Source organism: Lineus longissimus, chromosome 5, assembly GCF_910592395.1.
Source record: "Lineus longissimus chromosome 5, tnLinLong1.2, whole genome shotgun sequence".
Lineage (NCBI taxonomy): Eukaryota > Metazoa > Nemertea > Pilidiophora > Heteronemertea > Lineidae > Lineus > Lineus longissimus.
The window spans coordinates 19,160,270-19,178,364 of NC_088312.1; the positions used below are offsets into that span (position 1 = coordinate 19,160,270).

The window sequence follows — 18,095 nt, forward strand, 5'->3', positions numbered from 1 at the left end:
CTGAATTTCTCATGTCACGGTTGTGGAGAGTGAAGAAGAAGAAAATGTCGTTCATCTTCTATTTGGCAGACACCACGACAATACTTTTTAAAGGGATACGCGTTCAGACCGTGGAACTGTTGGTTTATGACATATACCACGCTCAATTGGGGGGGGGGGGGGGGGGGGGGTTCTCATTCGTAAGCGGTTTAAATGAAGACCTTTTACCTTTTCTTCAATAATATCAAGGTTTTTTTTCAAATCTAAATCATAAATGCTGTACAGATCATCTTTCCCAGTTGATAGGTTACAAGCTCTCTAACAGCAAATTTACAAAACGACAAGTCCCTCGTAAATTTGATGTAGTGCTTGTGACCTAATTTTACCCGCAGACGAGAGATCGTTTGTCGCACATAGCAGTCATTATAATTGCAGGTCACGGTGGTTGAAATCGGCAATTTGCGCGGCACTTTAGCCATGCAATTAGCGCTTGAATGGGTACAAGATTAAATATGTTCCTTTGCTGTTCTGAAAAAAGGCTAAAAGTGCTATGGACCTCGACAACATCCCCTTCCGTTACTTATCGCAAGCACTAATAAGGCGTTTAGGTATTGCTTTTGTCGTCAATGCCTACTGTATCTGTTTCATGAAAAAAAAGGAGAGTGGTGCGCACTGCGAACTCCCTCTTCGACTTTCGTCAATCGATCTTATTGAAGCCAACCGGCTGAGCCCCGGTAAGACACGAGGCAAATTGACCGGATGGCCATTTGCCGGAAAAAAACAGTCCTCATTACATCGAGGATCAGTTCCTAAACTAGGCAAAGTCGCCCATGTCATTAATGCTTTTTTCCAGTGGAAGTTAAGAACGGCCGGACAAGATTATGATGACAGGGCAAGTATTAGAAAGCTTTGACATGATTTTTTTCCAGATTCCTGAATGTGACTTTTTCCTCAAAATAAGGTAAAGGGATACAATTATAACAATTAACAGTTTTGATAGCAGATGTCTGTACACATTATTGCACACAGAGCCTATAACTGTACAATACTAGGATATCATTATTTTTTCGAATTTCAAGAATAGTCGCGAATTCGCGAAAACAAAAATCCTATAATGTTTGCACTTTACCGTATTTACACTAAAATGTATCTACGTCTTATTTGCTACTCACATAGTCATGATATTTGAGCCAAAAGATTTATCGAAAGGGTGGGATGTGAATTATAGGAATTTTATGCACCTAGACCTACCGGATGGAGAAAGTCAACATCCCTTAAAAAAATTCACCATTCGATAAAATTCATGTAACTTAAATCTTGCCATCACTCTAGTTCTTTACATCCATATATCTTACATCGCAACTCTCTTGGTTATACTTAAAACCCGGAAGAGGCAATATTTTATTTTCCCGGCCATAAATCCAAAATAGGAACCATAAATCACAATATCCGAACCAAGCCATCAAGATGTGGAGATTAACTCAACAAATTAGTTTGAACCTCATTTCGGCACAAATCACTAGATTTATTTGATTTCTTGTTGAATAGATACCAAATGAGAGCTAGAGGAGTTCGTAAATATAAATGACCTGATCAATACAATATCCTGTACCCCTAATTGCCCGAAAATTGATTACCTTTCGATAAAAGTAAGACAGCAACTAGCCTCTGGGGACTGCAATGTAGGCCTAATCAGAAATGTTAAAAAAACATCTTTTAAAAAACCCAATTTAAGAGCGCTGTCTGGAAAAACCGCTATGTTCTATCGATTATGGTATACTAGTAGAGTCCATGACTGTCACTATCAAATCGCATATATCGGACATTTTAAACTTTTACACCGGGCTCGGCCATTCGACAGGATTTGAAGCATTTTCGTATTTGGACTGCCTATTACCCAGATGTTCAAGCTGGGACAATAGTTCTTCGTACTGTTCGTAGCACAAACTCCCTGTTTTTGGTATCGCAATATTGATTTAATCACAGTACTTCAGTCCTTCTTTCAGAACTTAAACTACACAATTTTGTACTAAGATTAGAATTCAGTAGTCTAAGAGGAGATTCATCGAATAACCTTAAGCTGTTGAATTAAAACTCAGGAGAGTTCTAATATTAAAACCCATTCTTTCATTTGAAGCTTGTCCTGGCGACTATCAATCATCGTCAAATAAATTTCTAATGAAAATGAAAAAAGGTTGTTGATGAAATTGGCTTATCTAATTCTCCCGGGGTATCTACTGGTTTAATAAGCGGTTAGAGTGTCAGCGGTATACCCGGGGGGGGGGGGGGGGGGTGGGTAATGTCTGGAATGATATTCAAGTATTTTAATGAAAGGCACTCGCAGGGGGTAAGAGTGACAGGGAGGCATTTTAATTCCTCGGCGTGAGAGTGAACGCATCAGCGCGAAAATATTGGCACTGATAACACGTATGATTATTTTTCACATCTTCGAAGAAAAATTGTGGAGAACAGAAGCAGAGCTGCATGGGGAAGTTTTAAAAGGTAAATTTAAAATTCCATTCGAACCAACATGTTCCGTGCGAGGAATGTCTGTGAAATATCCGTTAAAGGAAAATATTTGGAAATGGTGTCAGGAATAATGTAGTTAGTTATTGAAAAGGACTGCATTATGTAATGGAGCAGACATGGGACAGAACGACTAAATTGCGAACGATGCCTCATCCTACAATTACTAGAAACATATAAATCTCAACACTAACTGAATTGAAATAATGCGTACATGTACACGAACTTACATACTCTGTCACTAACAGGGACACGAAGAAAACATGAAAATTACTACGTACTTATATCCCATTTCGTCAATGGCTACAGACAAGTGTCGAGGTTGTGCTGGGCAGGTGTACATGTTACGGTCATCCTCGGGGACGAGGTCGACATCGTGGAAGACGAAACATTGATAGGGCGCCAGTTTCATGGCTTCCAGGAATCCTATGTTCATGATGCGGGCTTTGTTAAAGGTGTCATGTCCATACTGAAAGTAAGAATGACAATGATTTTTCATGGCTAGGAATTCTTTGTTCATGATTGCGAAACCAGCCTAAGTAATGTCAGCTGGCCAGATTATGAAAATTCTGCGTACAAACATCAAAGATGACCACCTAATGCGAAAAAAACTAACGTGATGACGGTCTTCCATTCATTTCACCCGCGATGGTTAATTGAACCAAACGAATAACGTCAACACGTTTCATTTCACATCATTAGATTATGGACACTTTCGATAAAGGATGGTAAAACCTAGACTACTATTGTCAAGATTTTGTATTGCGTTCGCAAAAAGCGTATTGACGCTCATTACCCAAGACGACAGCCAATCGATATGTCTTTAGAAGGCGTTGTCAACAGCCAAGTACAACCGCTGACATATTTTGAGGTGAATGCTTCAGTCACCTACACTATTGATATAAGAAGTTGAATCAGATGATAATCTGGATGACTTTCATACATGTACACATATATAAAATCCAGCTGCATGCACCTTAAGGCCAAGGGAATACCGTCCTAAATGCATGTCGAGGCTTTTTCATTCTTCATTCTTCAAATTCAGCTGCATACACCCAAAGGTCGATGAGGGAATGAAAGTCATAGGATACCGTCCTAATGATTAAAAAAGGACATGAGGCTTTTTTCCTAAATGTTCTTCATTGGTTGATGGCTATTTTTCCTGGAAAACATTTTACAGTGAGTACCGCGAGTATGAGTCGAACATCCATGCTGGTTCAATTGGTCACTGCTCCTTCTTTTAAAATGTGGATCGAATTCATGTATCCCCATTCACTGGCTAATCGCCTCATTCACTGGCCTTATTGGAGGGAAATGGCTTGGAGTTTTTCTTGCGAAGAATCCATATTGGTGACAGCAAAGGTAATTACATATGACGGAGATATTGGACTTTTGACGAGAACGACTCAAAAGACCCAACGAAATTGAAGTGATATGATAAATGTTTTTGCGGGATCAATTGATATATGGCTTCTTTTGCAGACACTTTTTTTAAATTGGTGTCTTTCACAGGTGTACAAGGAGGAGTAGGGATATACTAGAATTCTTGGTCAACATGTATTGCTGTTTTTGATATTCTAAAGTTGACCTGATGTACTGGGTGACACAAAAACGATTATATACGACGGTCTTTTGATTTTGAACAACTCTGATATCAATAATACATTCATAAATTTTCGGCCTCATATACAAGATGCTGAAATCAATACTGTCCACTTAGTTCCATTTCAATATCTGCATAAAGTATCGTTTTTTTGTGTCGCCTGGAAACTTGTGACCATGCTTCTAAAACGCTGTCAACCGCATGTCATTTGTTTCCTATTGTCATAGTCTTATGTTGTCAACCGCATGTCATTTGTTTCCTATTGTCATAGTCTTATGTTCAACTACATTCACTTGCCTACTACACATCTACAAAACAACAATTTGCACGACTATGAGTCTAAAATTCCAATTCGCTATCGCTAAAAAGTGCGCTGGGATTCGCCAATACTGTCTGCTGCATCACTTTAAAGAAAATCCATTCTTGAGAAAATTTCTAAGACAAAAGAAGCAAGCTATTGATTGGAAAAGAGAGCATCTTCATCAAAAGTTGAAGCAGCTAATTTGGAAACTGACAGCTGAAGAATGGCCTGAAACCAGCAGCGTGTCGAGTGATGTAATAGTAAGCATGCGATCAATAGCTAAGTCAGAGGCTGGATGGGCTGAATGGCGTATGTAATCTGAGAAGGTGGCGCCATTTTAGGATGACAGCCTGCAGTTTTACTTGGGATTGGCTTCATTTGAGATGTTTCATTTGAGACGATGTTCATGTGGTACTTCTATCGAAAGATAGTATTCCTGCATTGCAGAACCGATGTCCTGCAGATGATATGCAGCCATTCTTTTGATACTAGAAATAAGATCATGATCCTTCAACGATCCTGTAGCTGAGCTGCTACCTCTAAAAATGACTCACTTGCTCTACCACAGATATTATGAAGCTGAGCAACTAACTATTAAATGACTGACCTGTAGGCGAGCTGCTGCCTCCATAAATGACTCACCTGTTCTACCACAAAGATCATGTAGCTGAGCTGCTGCCTCCATAAATGACTCACCTGCTCTGCCACAGAGATCATGTAGCTGAGCTGCCGCCTCCATAAATGACTCGCCTGTTCTCCCACAGAGATTATGTAGCTGAGCTGCTGCCTCCATAAATGACTCACCTGTTCTACCACAAAGATCATGTAGCTGAGCTGCTGCCTCCATAAATGACTCACCTGTTCTACCACAGATATTATGTAGCTGAGCTGCTGCCTCCATAAATGACTTACCTGTTCTACCACAGGGATTATGTAGCTGAGCTGCTGCCTCCATAAATGACTCACCTGTTCTACCACAGAGGTCATGTAGCTGAGCTGCTGCCTCCATGAATGACTCACCTGTTCTGCCACAAAGATTATGTAGCTGAGCTGCTGCCTCTATAAATCACTCACCTGTACTCCCACAGAGATCATGTAGCTGAGCAGCTGCCTCCATAAATGACTCACCTGTTCTGCCACAGAGATCTTGTAGCTGAGCTGCCGCCTCCATAAGTGACTCGCCTGTTCTCCCACAGAGATTATGTAGCTGAGCTGCTGCCTCTATAAATGACTCACCTGTTCTACCACAGAGATTATGTAGCTGAGCTGCTGCCTCTATAAATGACTCACCTGTTCTGCCACAAAGATCATGTCGCTGAGTTGCTGCCTCCATAAATGACTCACCTGTTCTACCACAAAGATCCTGTAATTGAGCTGCTGCCGCTGTAATATTGGATGGAGATGAGACAGAAGAATGGTCAGATGCTCCATCCTATCCCTGTACGGTACTATCACCGCCACCTTGTGGCGAGCTAAGCAGTTACGGGGTCGGAATGATCCACCTGGACCCAAGGAGGGATTCTTTAGCACCACTTCCGCCATGGAATTGTTATGTGAATGTCGGAGGTTCGAGAAGACTTTGCCAGCTGAAACGAGAAGAAGGAAACCACCATTAGATTCTGATGTCACAGCTTTGCTGCTTCTCACTGTCAACCACAAAAATCGAGAAAAAGGCATAATCTGCCGTCTTTTTACTTGAGCGTCAGTGAAAAGTCTGAGATACCTGGGACTTATCCGTGATCTTCTTAAAATGAGAAGCCATCGAGAGCTCGACTGCACAGGGCTATCAGAGCAATAACGGGACTTCTGCTGATGAAGCATAATCATTTGAGTAATGAAGCATTCGTAGTGTCAAACTCCTTAGGACGAGTGGTGTGTCATTCTAGAATACTCTCAGTTGATTTATGGGACAATCCAACAAAGAAACTCCATTTTTATGCTCAAATAGCCAGTATAAAACCACTGGTGAACACGGTACCCAATCGTTCGACCGCATTTTGTGGAGAATAGGTTCTGGTAACAACCCATCGTTTGTGATAGGTGAAATTGTGGTGTGATAAGGCTACACTCCTTTAAAATTCGTTCGAGCAAAGATCAGGCGTGTCTATGCCCCACGCACTGTGTCGTACGATTGGGCACCGCGACTAACGAAGGATAGATCTCATTTGTAGCTAAAGGCACTTTACTTTCAACAGTTAGCCAGCTCCAATAAAAAGGAGATGACCAAATGTGTCAATACCCATGAAAGAAAGTCTTGTCATTGTATCACCACGATTGTTTATTTCAACGATTAAAAAAAGATGTTGTATGGAATGCAGCTTCACTTACAGTAACCCTAGCCCCTTTCCCAGTCCCCCATACTTGACAATTGTATTGTCAGCCCCTATCGCAGCACCTAACGCCTACATCACTAATACTCAATTACAGATATACACACAGCCATATCAACTACAGTAAAACATATCACTTTCAGGCTAAAGGGTAACCAGAATTATTTCAATAATTAGCGTAGACGTCTTAGGTAGCTAGAAGATCGATCTCGATATCATCCCAGACTCATGCGTCTTATTGGATAATACCATTTGTTAGGCGTACCGGGAGCAGTTTCTTTTCGAAAAGTGATCTCACTGAGGTTCAGTAAGATGTGATTCGCCTCGGGGAGACGACGAAGGAATATAATAAGAAAGCTCTTTGCGGCAGACATAACGGGTAATGTGATCAACCGGCTGGAGGGTCGATTTCGCTAGGAGTGTTGTTGAAAACAACCCGGGAAGGAGAGAGAATATATTTGTGTTATGAGAAAGATTAAGGAGCCAAATGCAAAAGAGAATTGTTAATGAAATTCTTGTGTTCTTTAATTTAAAGAAAGCAGCAAAAAACCAAGCTGCTAATAACGACATCTTGCAGAATAATTTATTTTTTGTGGAACACACGTCAGAGAAGACTCTGCTAGAACGAAACTGAAAAACGCACGAAAACTTTCAGACATACAAATTCAGTAACGAGATGCCTTGCAGAAACGCAGAATGTGCTGCAATTTTTTTCTAACCACTTCTGAAAGCAGATGCATGTTTGTCTATTTGCAGAACATCTTTTCATGCATTGGTAAACAAGGAGAGAACATCGCAAACGGATAAAGAAACGCGCCTTACCGAGTAGGTTTTTTTATCCGATATTGGGAAACTGCATTTGACACACCGTGGATTAAGAATTTTTTTGTTGTTTTAAAGGGAAATCGGACAGCAACACAACAAAAACAATTACATGTACAGTGTTTTTGTATGCATATTTCAAAAAATTGTTTCCCCTTTGTATCCTTTTTTTTACGTGAATGATCATAAAAAAAGTGGGTAAACAATTGCCAAACTCGCCTCATACCACTGAAGAGATGTGTTAAATGGGTGCAGGTCGGAAATGCTAAAGGTTGTAGCGTGGACTGGGCACCTCATCCGAATGTAAAGTGGGGTGATAGCCAATAGCGCAGCTAATATCTCCTTGTTGTCGTCTGCTTCAGTATTCTTACCAGCAAAACAACACATCCACAATCTCGCCACCCTCTATTTACTAACGAAACTGATCTTGAAACAAAATGCAATCAGCTGATGAGACCAGATGGTGGCGATGTCGCAATTGCTCCCGGCAGACTTTGGGTTGTCGTAAAATGGACTCGTTTCCTCATTCTGTTGATAAACTTGGTCATAAAATCTGCCAGACAAGTACATACATGCCCCGTATCGAGGAGATAAAGGAGAAAGTAAGCCCCGATTATGGTGTTATCATGTTGAAACTAAGTGTTCTCGCTGTCTGTGAGACTGTGGCCGGACTGCGTGGTCGTGGTGCATTGGTAAAGTGGCAGATTGTGATATCAAACTTGGTCGTCGTTTGAAACACTCAAGAGACGCTTCTATTAAGTGATTGCGGTAGATGACTGGTGCAAATCATCGTCTAGCTTTTTTCCATCATCCAGGTCAGTGTTTGAGGATTATCTTGATGTTTCCATCCTGACATAACCAGTGGTTTTAAATATACTCCGCCTCTCGATGTTTTTTGTATACGAGGTAGGAGTATCACAACCTGAATGAGGATGGGAAGTTGCCGGATATTCATGCATTGGCACTGATCACTGAATTTGTCAATCAAATCGAAATTGACCCATTACAAAAATGCTCATGACTTTATAATCTATTACTACATAATACTTGTGTTATAATAAGAAAAAAGAGGTTAAGTTTCAGTCGGGAAATTTCCCTTGGGTCTCGCAGTCAAACCAGTACTCTTGATCAAGGCGATATTCCGAAGCACACAGCGAATAACAGCACCTTGTTGGTAGATTATGGAGTCATCGCCTGATGCCGCTGAGCCCGCGCTCTTGCTCCGTGATGATATATGCCAGGATGACACTGGCACATCATAAAACCTTGCTAACTTCATGCCACTGGCATTCTGTAGTAAGTGCATGTATTAGCAATTATAGTAAATGAACGAGTCGATAGAAAAAAGAGACTATTGTAACTACATGTAACTGCAAATCAGCCAAGTATAACCAATCAGCCGGATCAGATGGTGTTATCATGTTGAAACTAAGTGTTCTCGCTGTCTGTTAGACTGTGGCCGGACTGCGTGGTCGTGGTGGTAAAGTGGCAGATTTTGATATGAAACTTGGTCGTCGTTCGAAACACTCAAGAGACGCTTCTATTAAGTGATTGCGGTAGATTACTGGTGCAAATCATCGTCCAGCTACTCAAAATCCAAGACATTTTGATTCAGATTGGTTTCGATCTCTTCAACTTGAGAAGCGATCGAGGGATGAAGTTTGAAAGGTGACAGCGAAAACGGTCCATATGCCGCGAAAATGACAGATTAGATACTATAATTAGACAGCATCGTCATAACCTAAATAAGTACCGAATTATTGTCAACATGAGGCTATAGCATGGCCAGGTTCCACAATAGTCTGATTGCTGATGAAAATCATTTTTGTCTGCAATCCCTGCGTGATATTTACCAATTAAGCATAATCAGCTGAATTGATATCTGTTAACGGAAGCTGGGAAGTTATGGTCAAATGTCACCGTTACATTGACCCCTAATCCTAGTTGCCATCTGCGGTCTGGTCTGGCTTTATTATTGGTGATAGATAGTTAGGCTGATCAGGGGCAATGTCGAGTGGTATAATTGTCAACAGAACGCGATTGCTCTGCCAGTGAGTTTCGAGAGTTTGGATCTGAGAAATAATGAGCGCATTTTTAGGCCAAATCCCTCTACCAGCAAGGCATGGTAAGGGACTATGGCTGATTAAAAGGGTCCAATGAGAACTAACTCCTTATTGGGATAAGCCGATGGAGGTAAACATGTATTGAATAGTTTGGTGATGCCTGCATTTGTATCCATTCACGCCGAAATGACCGGAGGTGCTGAAATGTGCATAATTAACAACTCATTTTCTAGTAGAGCACAATTATGTTGACCGAACATTTCTTATCATGTTTCTTGATTCGTTTTCGTTAACATCGTGTTAATAACTTATCCGATTATTATGTCAGGCAATAGGGAGTTCTCGCATAGTCCCCGAAACCCCAACGGGAACGCCTCTCCCATTGTAAGACATCGTAATCAGGAAGTTATACAATGCGATAGGCGTTCACGTTGGCGTATAGTCAACTCACTAATTTCTCTTCACGCTCACGTACTATGTCTACCAGATTGTGATTATAAAATGTACCCTCGATGTCTTTTCGATCTTGTTGAATATCAATACGTGATGCCATGCATGTAATACAGATTGGAATGCGCGGCACCTGCCTGCGCAACAGGTAGCCAGCCCTCGGGGACGCTGATCCCCGATGACACCCAACGTCTGGAGATGACAGTAATGGTGAAGGGTTCAACGTAGGGGTGACGCACTGGGCTGGTGGCTGGTGTAAATAGATTATATCGTAGACATTGTAAAGGCGGTGGCTTGGGTTCGCGGAAATCTTGACAACAATCCACATTGTAGTTTAACCCTTGGTGTTCAGAACCATTCGCCGCGTCCGGAAAACTACGCGCGGGTCCATAGCGGTTATTTGGGAATTCAACTTACACTCTAGCGTGAATGGGAGGGAGTAAAAGTAGCATCAAAAGGCGACAACGGCAATTGCAAATAATTCGTAATTACCAAATACCTGATGTTGAAGAAATTGCCGAGCCTAGCGGAGAAAGTTTGTCAACAACTATCAAAAGCATTCTTCGGGGGAAGCATATGACTAAAAGACACATCGGCACGACGTGATCGATAAATTCCTTTTTTCTGTGTTACAAAAACCTGACTGACCTCATTTTAAGAAATTTCGGACATTCAAGTAATCTTCATGCTGATTCTGAATTGAAATATGGACGCATAGATCATCTTAAACTCTTCTTGTTTATCCGTATTGCCATTAACACCATTAAGAAGAGTAAAATCGTGTCATTCCCTTAAGTGCATCAATCAAACGCACGTTATTACACAGCAAATGCATCCCAATTATGTTTCGTTGCACAAAGTCATATATATATTTAAAATGGGATCCTTTAAAACGAAAATCACTCACTGAAACCGTTAAGAAAATCCCGACTCTTATGGCTTTATATAAACTTTCACCTAGCGCATATGACTCGCACGCCAAACATGACTCGTCAATTCCCGTTTGTATTCAATTCAATTATAACTCATACGCCATTAAGCTCTAATTCGTATCATTCACGACTGGTTTGGCCCGGAGAGAGGAATCACTGGCGCAGGAAAACTAGGGAAGTATTGGCTTCATAACGATCGTGCGGGAGTGAGGGAGAAGCCCGGGGACTCTGAGCCGTGATTGGGACCCGATTCAACCTTACGCCAGCTCGCCCTTAGGCCACGTGAGATTACATTGACGCGTGACTTGGGAGAGGCAGTAATGAAATGATCGTGTTTGTAGCTGAGTCTGAATGACTATATATAATTAAGTTATTAAGTTGTTGTTGAACGGCATGGGAGAGCAAAGCGAAACTATATGATACATGTTGGTGGCACAGTTTATGATTATACCTATGACTGCAGTATTGCGTAATCATCAGACTTTAGTTTATACACTGGACGTTTTCATTTGATACAAACATCTGATAAATTCTCACATGGTTTGTGATATTCATCATAGTTTGTACCATGGGCCCATTAGTGATTCATCATCGATTGTACCATGGGTCCATCAGTGATTCGTCGTAGATTGTACCATGGGTCCATCAGTGATTCATCGTAGATTGTACCATGGGCCTACATTTACTCGGATGTTGTTCAAAAACATTCAGTAAGAGAACGAGAGATGTATCTATTTCGTGACATTCCTTCTCGGAATTCCTTGGGTTTTGACACTGTTCTACTGTTCACACGACCATTGTGCAGAAGAATATTGTTCTCTATTTTCTTTTCTTGCATTTACAATTACGAAATGTTTCCATGTACGCAAAGCAAATACATGTACATGTATATCGCTAATTTACACTGTTACCAAAGATAGACCACTTTACTTAATGCTTTCTTCACCACTTTCATTAGCAACATAACCTTCCGGCTCCGACGTCCACCGTAGGCGTGATTCGTATTGGTGTCGCATATCAAGAAAGTAAGCAGTTTAGGACGGTTTCCACACAAAACCAAATCGAAAAACCAATTAAATTTTCTATTATCGAGGTGAAATTGATGAGACGCTATCATTTCAGTTCCGTTTTGTTTTTGTGAGACCGTTTATAGCTACAGGTGATAAAAGTGGTTGAAATAAACAAGCACGCATCGTAGAAGATTCATTGCCTCAGGGTGATAACAACATTAAAGGATGGCTTCACTAACTGATTCTGTAATTCTTTTTGGTTCGAATTGTTTTCGGTTCGCACACAATGTTTCCCCGTTGATCGGCAGTTGTTGCGATTTATCTTTTACCCAGAACAGTAAAATATGTTTTTATTGAGTCAGTCAAAGATGAGCCGATTCTGAAGCAAATTAATTTTGATTAGGATGACATTTCAAACTCTCTCTAGTTCGAATGAATATATACAAGCATGAAAATCCCAGATACATGTATTTCTCAACCAGCCTAATAAAGTATTTGATTGCAATACTTACGTATTGGGTTAGGGTTAGTAAGAAAGCACTAATTTGTGAGGAGTTCGGTGGTATTTTAATTTAGCACTGATCAGAAGTTGTTTAGAGAAACTGATACAATTTTCAATTATGCTTGGATAATACCGCTGTTTTTATTGCATTAATCAAATAAAATTGCTAGTTTAGGCTTGTCTCTTAGAAGGAATGGATGACTGTGTTAATTGGCAAACACGAACAAATTCACTCAACTGGATGATCAATTCATTTTAGGCACGATGCCAAAATGGCAGGTGGGAAGTTTAGGGAGATTTTTCAGATATGCGATAATTAACGACATCGCGATTGGTTTAGGATGCCGTCAAGATGTCAGGCAGCAGCTGAAAAGTTTGAATAGGTACTTTGATTACAGGGTGTCCCAAAACCATTGTAAAAAATATCCTGTTTTATCTTGATGCTCATCTGCTATTTGACCGGGTATGACTGATGAACCTTACCCCGTAATATGCTTTTACTAGGGTTATGAATATTCACCATTAAGATGGGCCTAGTGACTTTTCTTTGTCTGGTGTTATAGTTCCTGAGATAGAGTATATAGATACATGTACATGTCGGTCATCAATGCAAACCATGAAAATATGATGCATGCTTGGCATTCTACTATCTAAAAATACGTTTTCGCCTACCGATTGCCATTAGAAATATACATGTACATGTATATGGTAAATACAATGCTATTACACGTGGATATTATTGGGAGTTACTCACCGTTTAGTTTCTCAAGGATCCCAATATCGAATTGAACATCATAACTTTCTAACCCGTCAGATAATGAGCAGTCTACAGTTGTTTCTGGTTTTATTAAATCAACTAATATCTTTATATTTCAACCAATTGTTTTTTGGTATCTAACTTTGCCAGTGGCCATGATCGAGTTACAAAAAAATAAAATAAATTGAAACGATATAATCTGATTTGCTGGCATCATGTCCTTTTCCATGAATAATCGCATTCTCGGAAGGGAAAAATTTCAATTTCTCCGAGACGAATTTTGATAATGGAATTTCGCAAAAAGTGTCGAAGTTACATTCCATCAGTAATGGAAATCGGTGGCGTGAAAATTTGAATTATTGCATCATCGAGTCGAGTCGAGGAAATTATTTATTGCCAGGTGTTGAAAAGAAGTCCAGGTGTATCTATTCAGCCAGTGGAGAAGATGCCACTAGAAATAGCTAGAAAGGCCAAGGTCAATATGTATATATAGAACATATCGCGGTGACGATTACGCCAGGCAAATGATGTCGCAGGTGGTATTTTCAGACACTAGTCTTTCCATAAGATGAATCCAATACATCCGTTATAATTAAAACAGGAAAATACTTGAAATCTATATGGGATTTAAGAAGTAGTTTACTTCTGACATAACACTTGCTCTTTTCTGGATACTCTACTGTATTTTCTTTTCCGTAATGTATCCTGTGTTTTGTGCTGTATTCTGTATTCTGTATTTTGCCATAGTATCCTTGTATACATTAAGCGCAATAAAATATTATTATTATTATTATTATTATTAAATATTATAATATTCAGACAAAAATGTATTACTTGCTGGTTGTATTCGGAAGCCTCATGGTTGAACAGAATATACAGTCGTTTGGCCCGCTCGTTCTCAGAAACAAAGCCGGAGTGCGGTAACTACATGTATAGGCACGCCAGCGCGATGAAAATTGGTTTGTACATTGTATTGAATGTATCTTTATGTATAAACAACAACATTGTTGAAATTTATATGCGATGCATATCTAAACATTGGTAATCAAGTATTAAATTTGGAAGAAACTTGGCATTCAACAACTTGAATATTTTTTTTAAGCTCTATGAAAAGTATTGGGCGATTGTACAGTAATGTCTAGGAAGACACTGGTGACAAGCGCAGTGGCCTGCACTACTCCGGCAATCCAACAGATTTGTCATCTCCTTTTCATATTAACTGTAGACGTCGCCTGTTATCACTTTGCTCTCTATTTTTGCCCGAGTGTGAACCAAAGCTCTTGGCAAACAACTTTTTTTTCTGTCGGAACGCCAGTGACTTCCATTAGTCTTAGTTGATGCTTTTAACCAACATCAAACACGAAGCTACTACCATTGGAACAAAAACGGATAGCTGACTGTTTAGCTAATCCGTACAGTGGTATCAATTTCAATGGAGTTTCCATACAGGTAAGAACCATTAACTTTAACAATCGTTCTTGTTTTTCAGCACCAAATATTGGCGAAGGCTTTCTGACTAAAGAGTGCCATCTGCAAAAATTACTTTATTACCTGTCGCACAGGAATTATTGAAAGTACATTGATAAATGCCAGAGATTCACTTTGCAACTATCGTTATCAACAAATTCTATGAAAGCTAATCAGAAGGTGGCTGTACCTTAGGTCAGTCGTCGCACCAACAAAACTGGCTAGTTTCGTTGTTAGAGTTTTGGGGGAATTCACAATCTCTACTTGTAAAGTTCTTGTGGCAGAGGGTTCAGCATGCGTGACCGAGGCGCGTACGTTGATAGACTTAATATATAAAAACCAACAATGTAAAAAAATGATCAAGGTTTCACCGCATCATAACAACCGCTTCATTGTGCTCTTTAACTCATCGAGGTGATATATCACTATGCAATTATGTCATGTCCTACGCGCAAGGGTTTACAGGATCGAGTTGTTTGGCAAAACATCGAAGTCCTGCGGACCACACACTTTTAAAAACAACTTGAAATGTTGGCTGTTCAAGGGACATTATGTGTTCGCACTTAAACAGCAAACCGTACCGATGAGCGCTATATGTACACATAACAGACATTATCATAATAACCCATCTTCGACAAAAAACTCACGCAGCTAGAACATATCCATGACATTCAATCGCATGATCTGTTAAGTGACACCACTGCTGACAGAGTTTTTAAATCTAACGAGAAAAAGATCTTAGATTTTTTTTACGATTTCAGAACCTGTGAAACCACTATAAGAATCTACGAGAACTGTATAGAAGTTTCTATGACGAATTTGTATTTACCATAGATTTCATGCATTTTAAAAGAATTTCTATATTGATTTTTCATAGAGCTTTTCACCTTCAGAGTACTACACTACATCAGCTCCTCTTAATCCATGATATGTTTTCTTTGGTGATCAAACATTATTTTCATTCAGCAAAATATTCATTTCCCAAAGATAAAATAATCGAATCACACGAAGCATATCTGTCTTAGCGTCACGTCTCTACTGTCAAGAAGATAGATGGTATGTCTGCCAGTAAAGTGTATTGCTAATAATAGTAGGTCATTTATATGATTTTAATACAACATAATCACGCACAACATCCATCAAAGATGGGCCCAGGATAATAGCTGCCATCAAAGATGCCAACGTGACCTCGTTAGCAGTTGGAACGTGATGCGAGCTACCACAAATTGGAGTTCATAAAAAAGAAACGAATCATCAAGGGACGAGGTATCACCTATCAAACCCGGTTCCCAGCTAGATTTTTGGGAAGCACAATGTTATTCTATTTCATACTGGACAAGAACTCGAGGAACGAGGTTCAACCTATTGTATTCGATATCTTCTTCTTCGCGATTGAACGCAAAGGAATGTTTCAGCATTTTAATGGCGGATTAATGTTCTTTGACTAAGACATAAAATAAAGAATGTAGTTATTTAACAGTCATTTTCGAATGATCAACGACGTTTGATATATTTCAAAATAAAACCCATTGCATGGCGTCCGTTGATTTTAAACATGGATCAGTTGCAAGTCTCAACAACATTTGTAACGTTTTTGCCTGATGAATTGAGCTAAAGATGATTTTGCAGGGCTTCTAGTTCACACTACGTTACTCAATACGTTATTTTAAAGCCAAGTTATCATAAGCGCTGCAACAATGCCATGTAGGGCCAATAACGTTAGCTTGGACACGTGCGGTCGAATGGAACCAGCAAGGTTTCCCAAGACACGGATGAATCGGCGACCGGAGAATGTTTGAGGCAAACAGCGAAAAGGAAATTGTGATCGATATGATTATTTTTCCTGAGCAAGTTTATACCTTTGATTATTTTCTCTTGATATCATAGATCGCCAAAAACGTGACAGGTATAGCTCGCCAAAAACGTGACGGGTACATTGTAATGTACATATTATGCAAACTTCTGTGACTAATAAAAGGAATTCATAAGCCTCTAGTACACTCTACCTCTGGTAGTGTTAGACGGGTAATCTAGCCGGGGATTAATCCATAGAGATCGGTGTCATGGGACTGATAGATTCAAGGTCATATTCAATATATAGAGGATGGGTGAGCTTATTGCTGATGAAGTCTTGTGAAAAATTTTCCTGATACGTTCCATATACACACACTGAATAATATTTTTACTTATTGACGTCATCCAAGTCATCAGAAATATTCATTTATTTTTGTTGTCCTCGGCGTTTACTGAAGGCTCTTGAGCGCAGACTACAGATCGGTTTCTTTGACGTTTGACTGGAATACGTGTCCAAATAAAACTTCCAGGGTTTAGCATTCTCATTGCAGGTCAAAATATGTCTTCAGTTAGGCCCAATGGTCATTTGAGAGGATGGGGGCGGAGGGCGTCCCCAAGATAGGCCATATTTTGCTTGTGGTTATTTCGCATTCATAGGCACGCAAGTTGACAAGTTGCCATTTCTCACGTGTTCTCGACTCAATGTTTGATGAACAAATGGTTTTCTGTTTCAAGAGAATACTGACTTCCTGGCTGTGTGTATCTTTCTGCTCAGCCACTGCACTGAGCGTATACGGAAGAAAAAAAGGAATGCGTTACCTTCATGAATAATTCATATTATGCAAATTCCCCAACAGGAATGCCTCGAACTAATTTGCATATATATGCGAATTCTCTTAAGACGTATTTGTTGCCATTGTGAATAGAAATGGCACATTTACCATACGTACGCTCTTCAATAACGAAGTAACAGCCTCCGGGCACAAAATCATTAAATGATTGGCTAACGACTCTCTCGGTTATTCTTAGTGGTCTATTACTTAGACTGCCTTTGATGTCATTCTCTCTGAAGATAATTACTAATTTAAAAAGTGTTCTTGATATTTTTTAATCAATGATCGACACTGTAACTCATTAGCAAGTCAATTTGAATATCAATTGGTGCTCTAAATTGCCATAACTGGGAAGCATTGAGGGACACGTTCACTGAAGTTTCAAGTTTCAAGTTAGTTCTCTGGACCATTACTACATGTACATCAAATTGCAAGAAAAAAGTACTAAGTAGGGGAGAGTGGGACCAAAACCTATTCGGCAAGTCAGCCTCGTAGTATCAAATCATTCGCTCCTGGTGTAGAAGTTTAAAATGTCCTAGGATAGAATGCCCGGGAAACAAAGGATTCTATAGCGCTTCAATCTCTGAGCTATTGACGGTCAGGGTCTATAGAACCATATTGCAGAATACAATAGGACCGGACACTTTTTCCAGCGGCGCATTTGTTACTGTTACACCGGCAACCCCACAGTAGTGAGAATACACACACATGTAACATCATTCTCAC

The 18,095-nt window shown here is 39.9% G+C and overlaps 1 protein-coding gene across 2 annotated transcripts in view; it reads right to left on the reverse strand.

Annotated features, from left to right (window-relative positions):
- The window catches only part of LOC135488779 (beta-1,4-galactosyltransferase 4-like), a 125,835-nt gene that overhangs the window by 14,029 nt on the left and 93,711 nt on the right, over nt 1–18,095 (reverse strand). For both annotated transcript variants that reach the window (XM_064773596.1, XM_064773597.1), the window contains exons 3-4: nt 5,754–5,995; nt 2,787–2,974 (exon numbers count right to left, since the gene is read on the reverse strand). In XM_064773596.1, the coding sequence (XP_064629666.1) occupies nt 2,787–2,974; nt 5,754–5,995 (430 nt within the window). The remainder of the gene's footprint in view (nt 1–2,786; nt 2,975–5,753; nt 5,996–18,095) is intronic.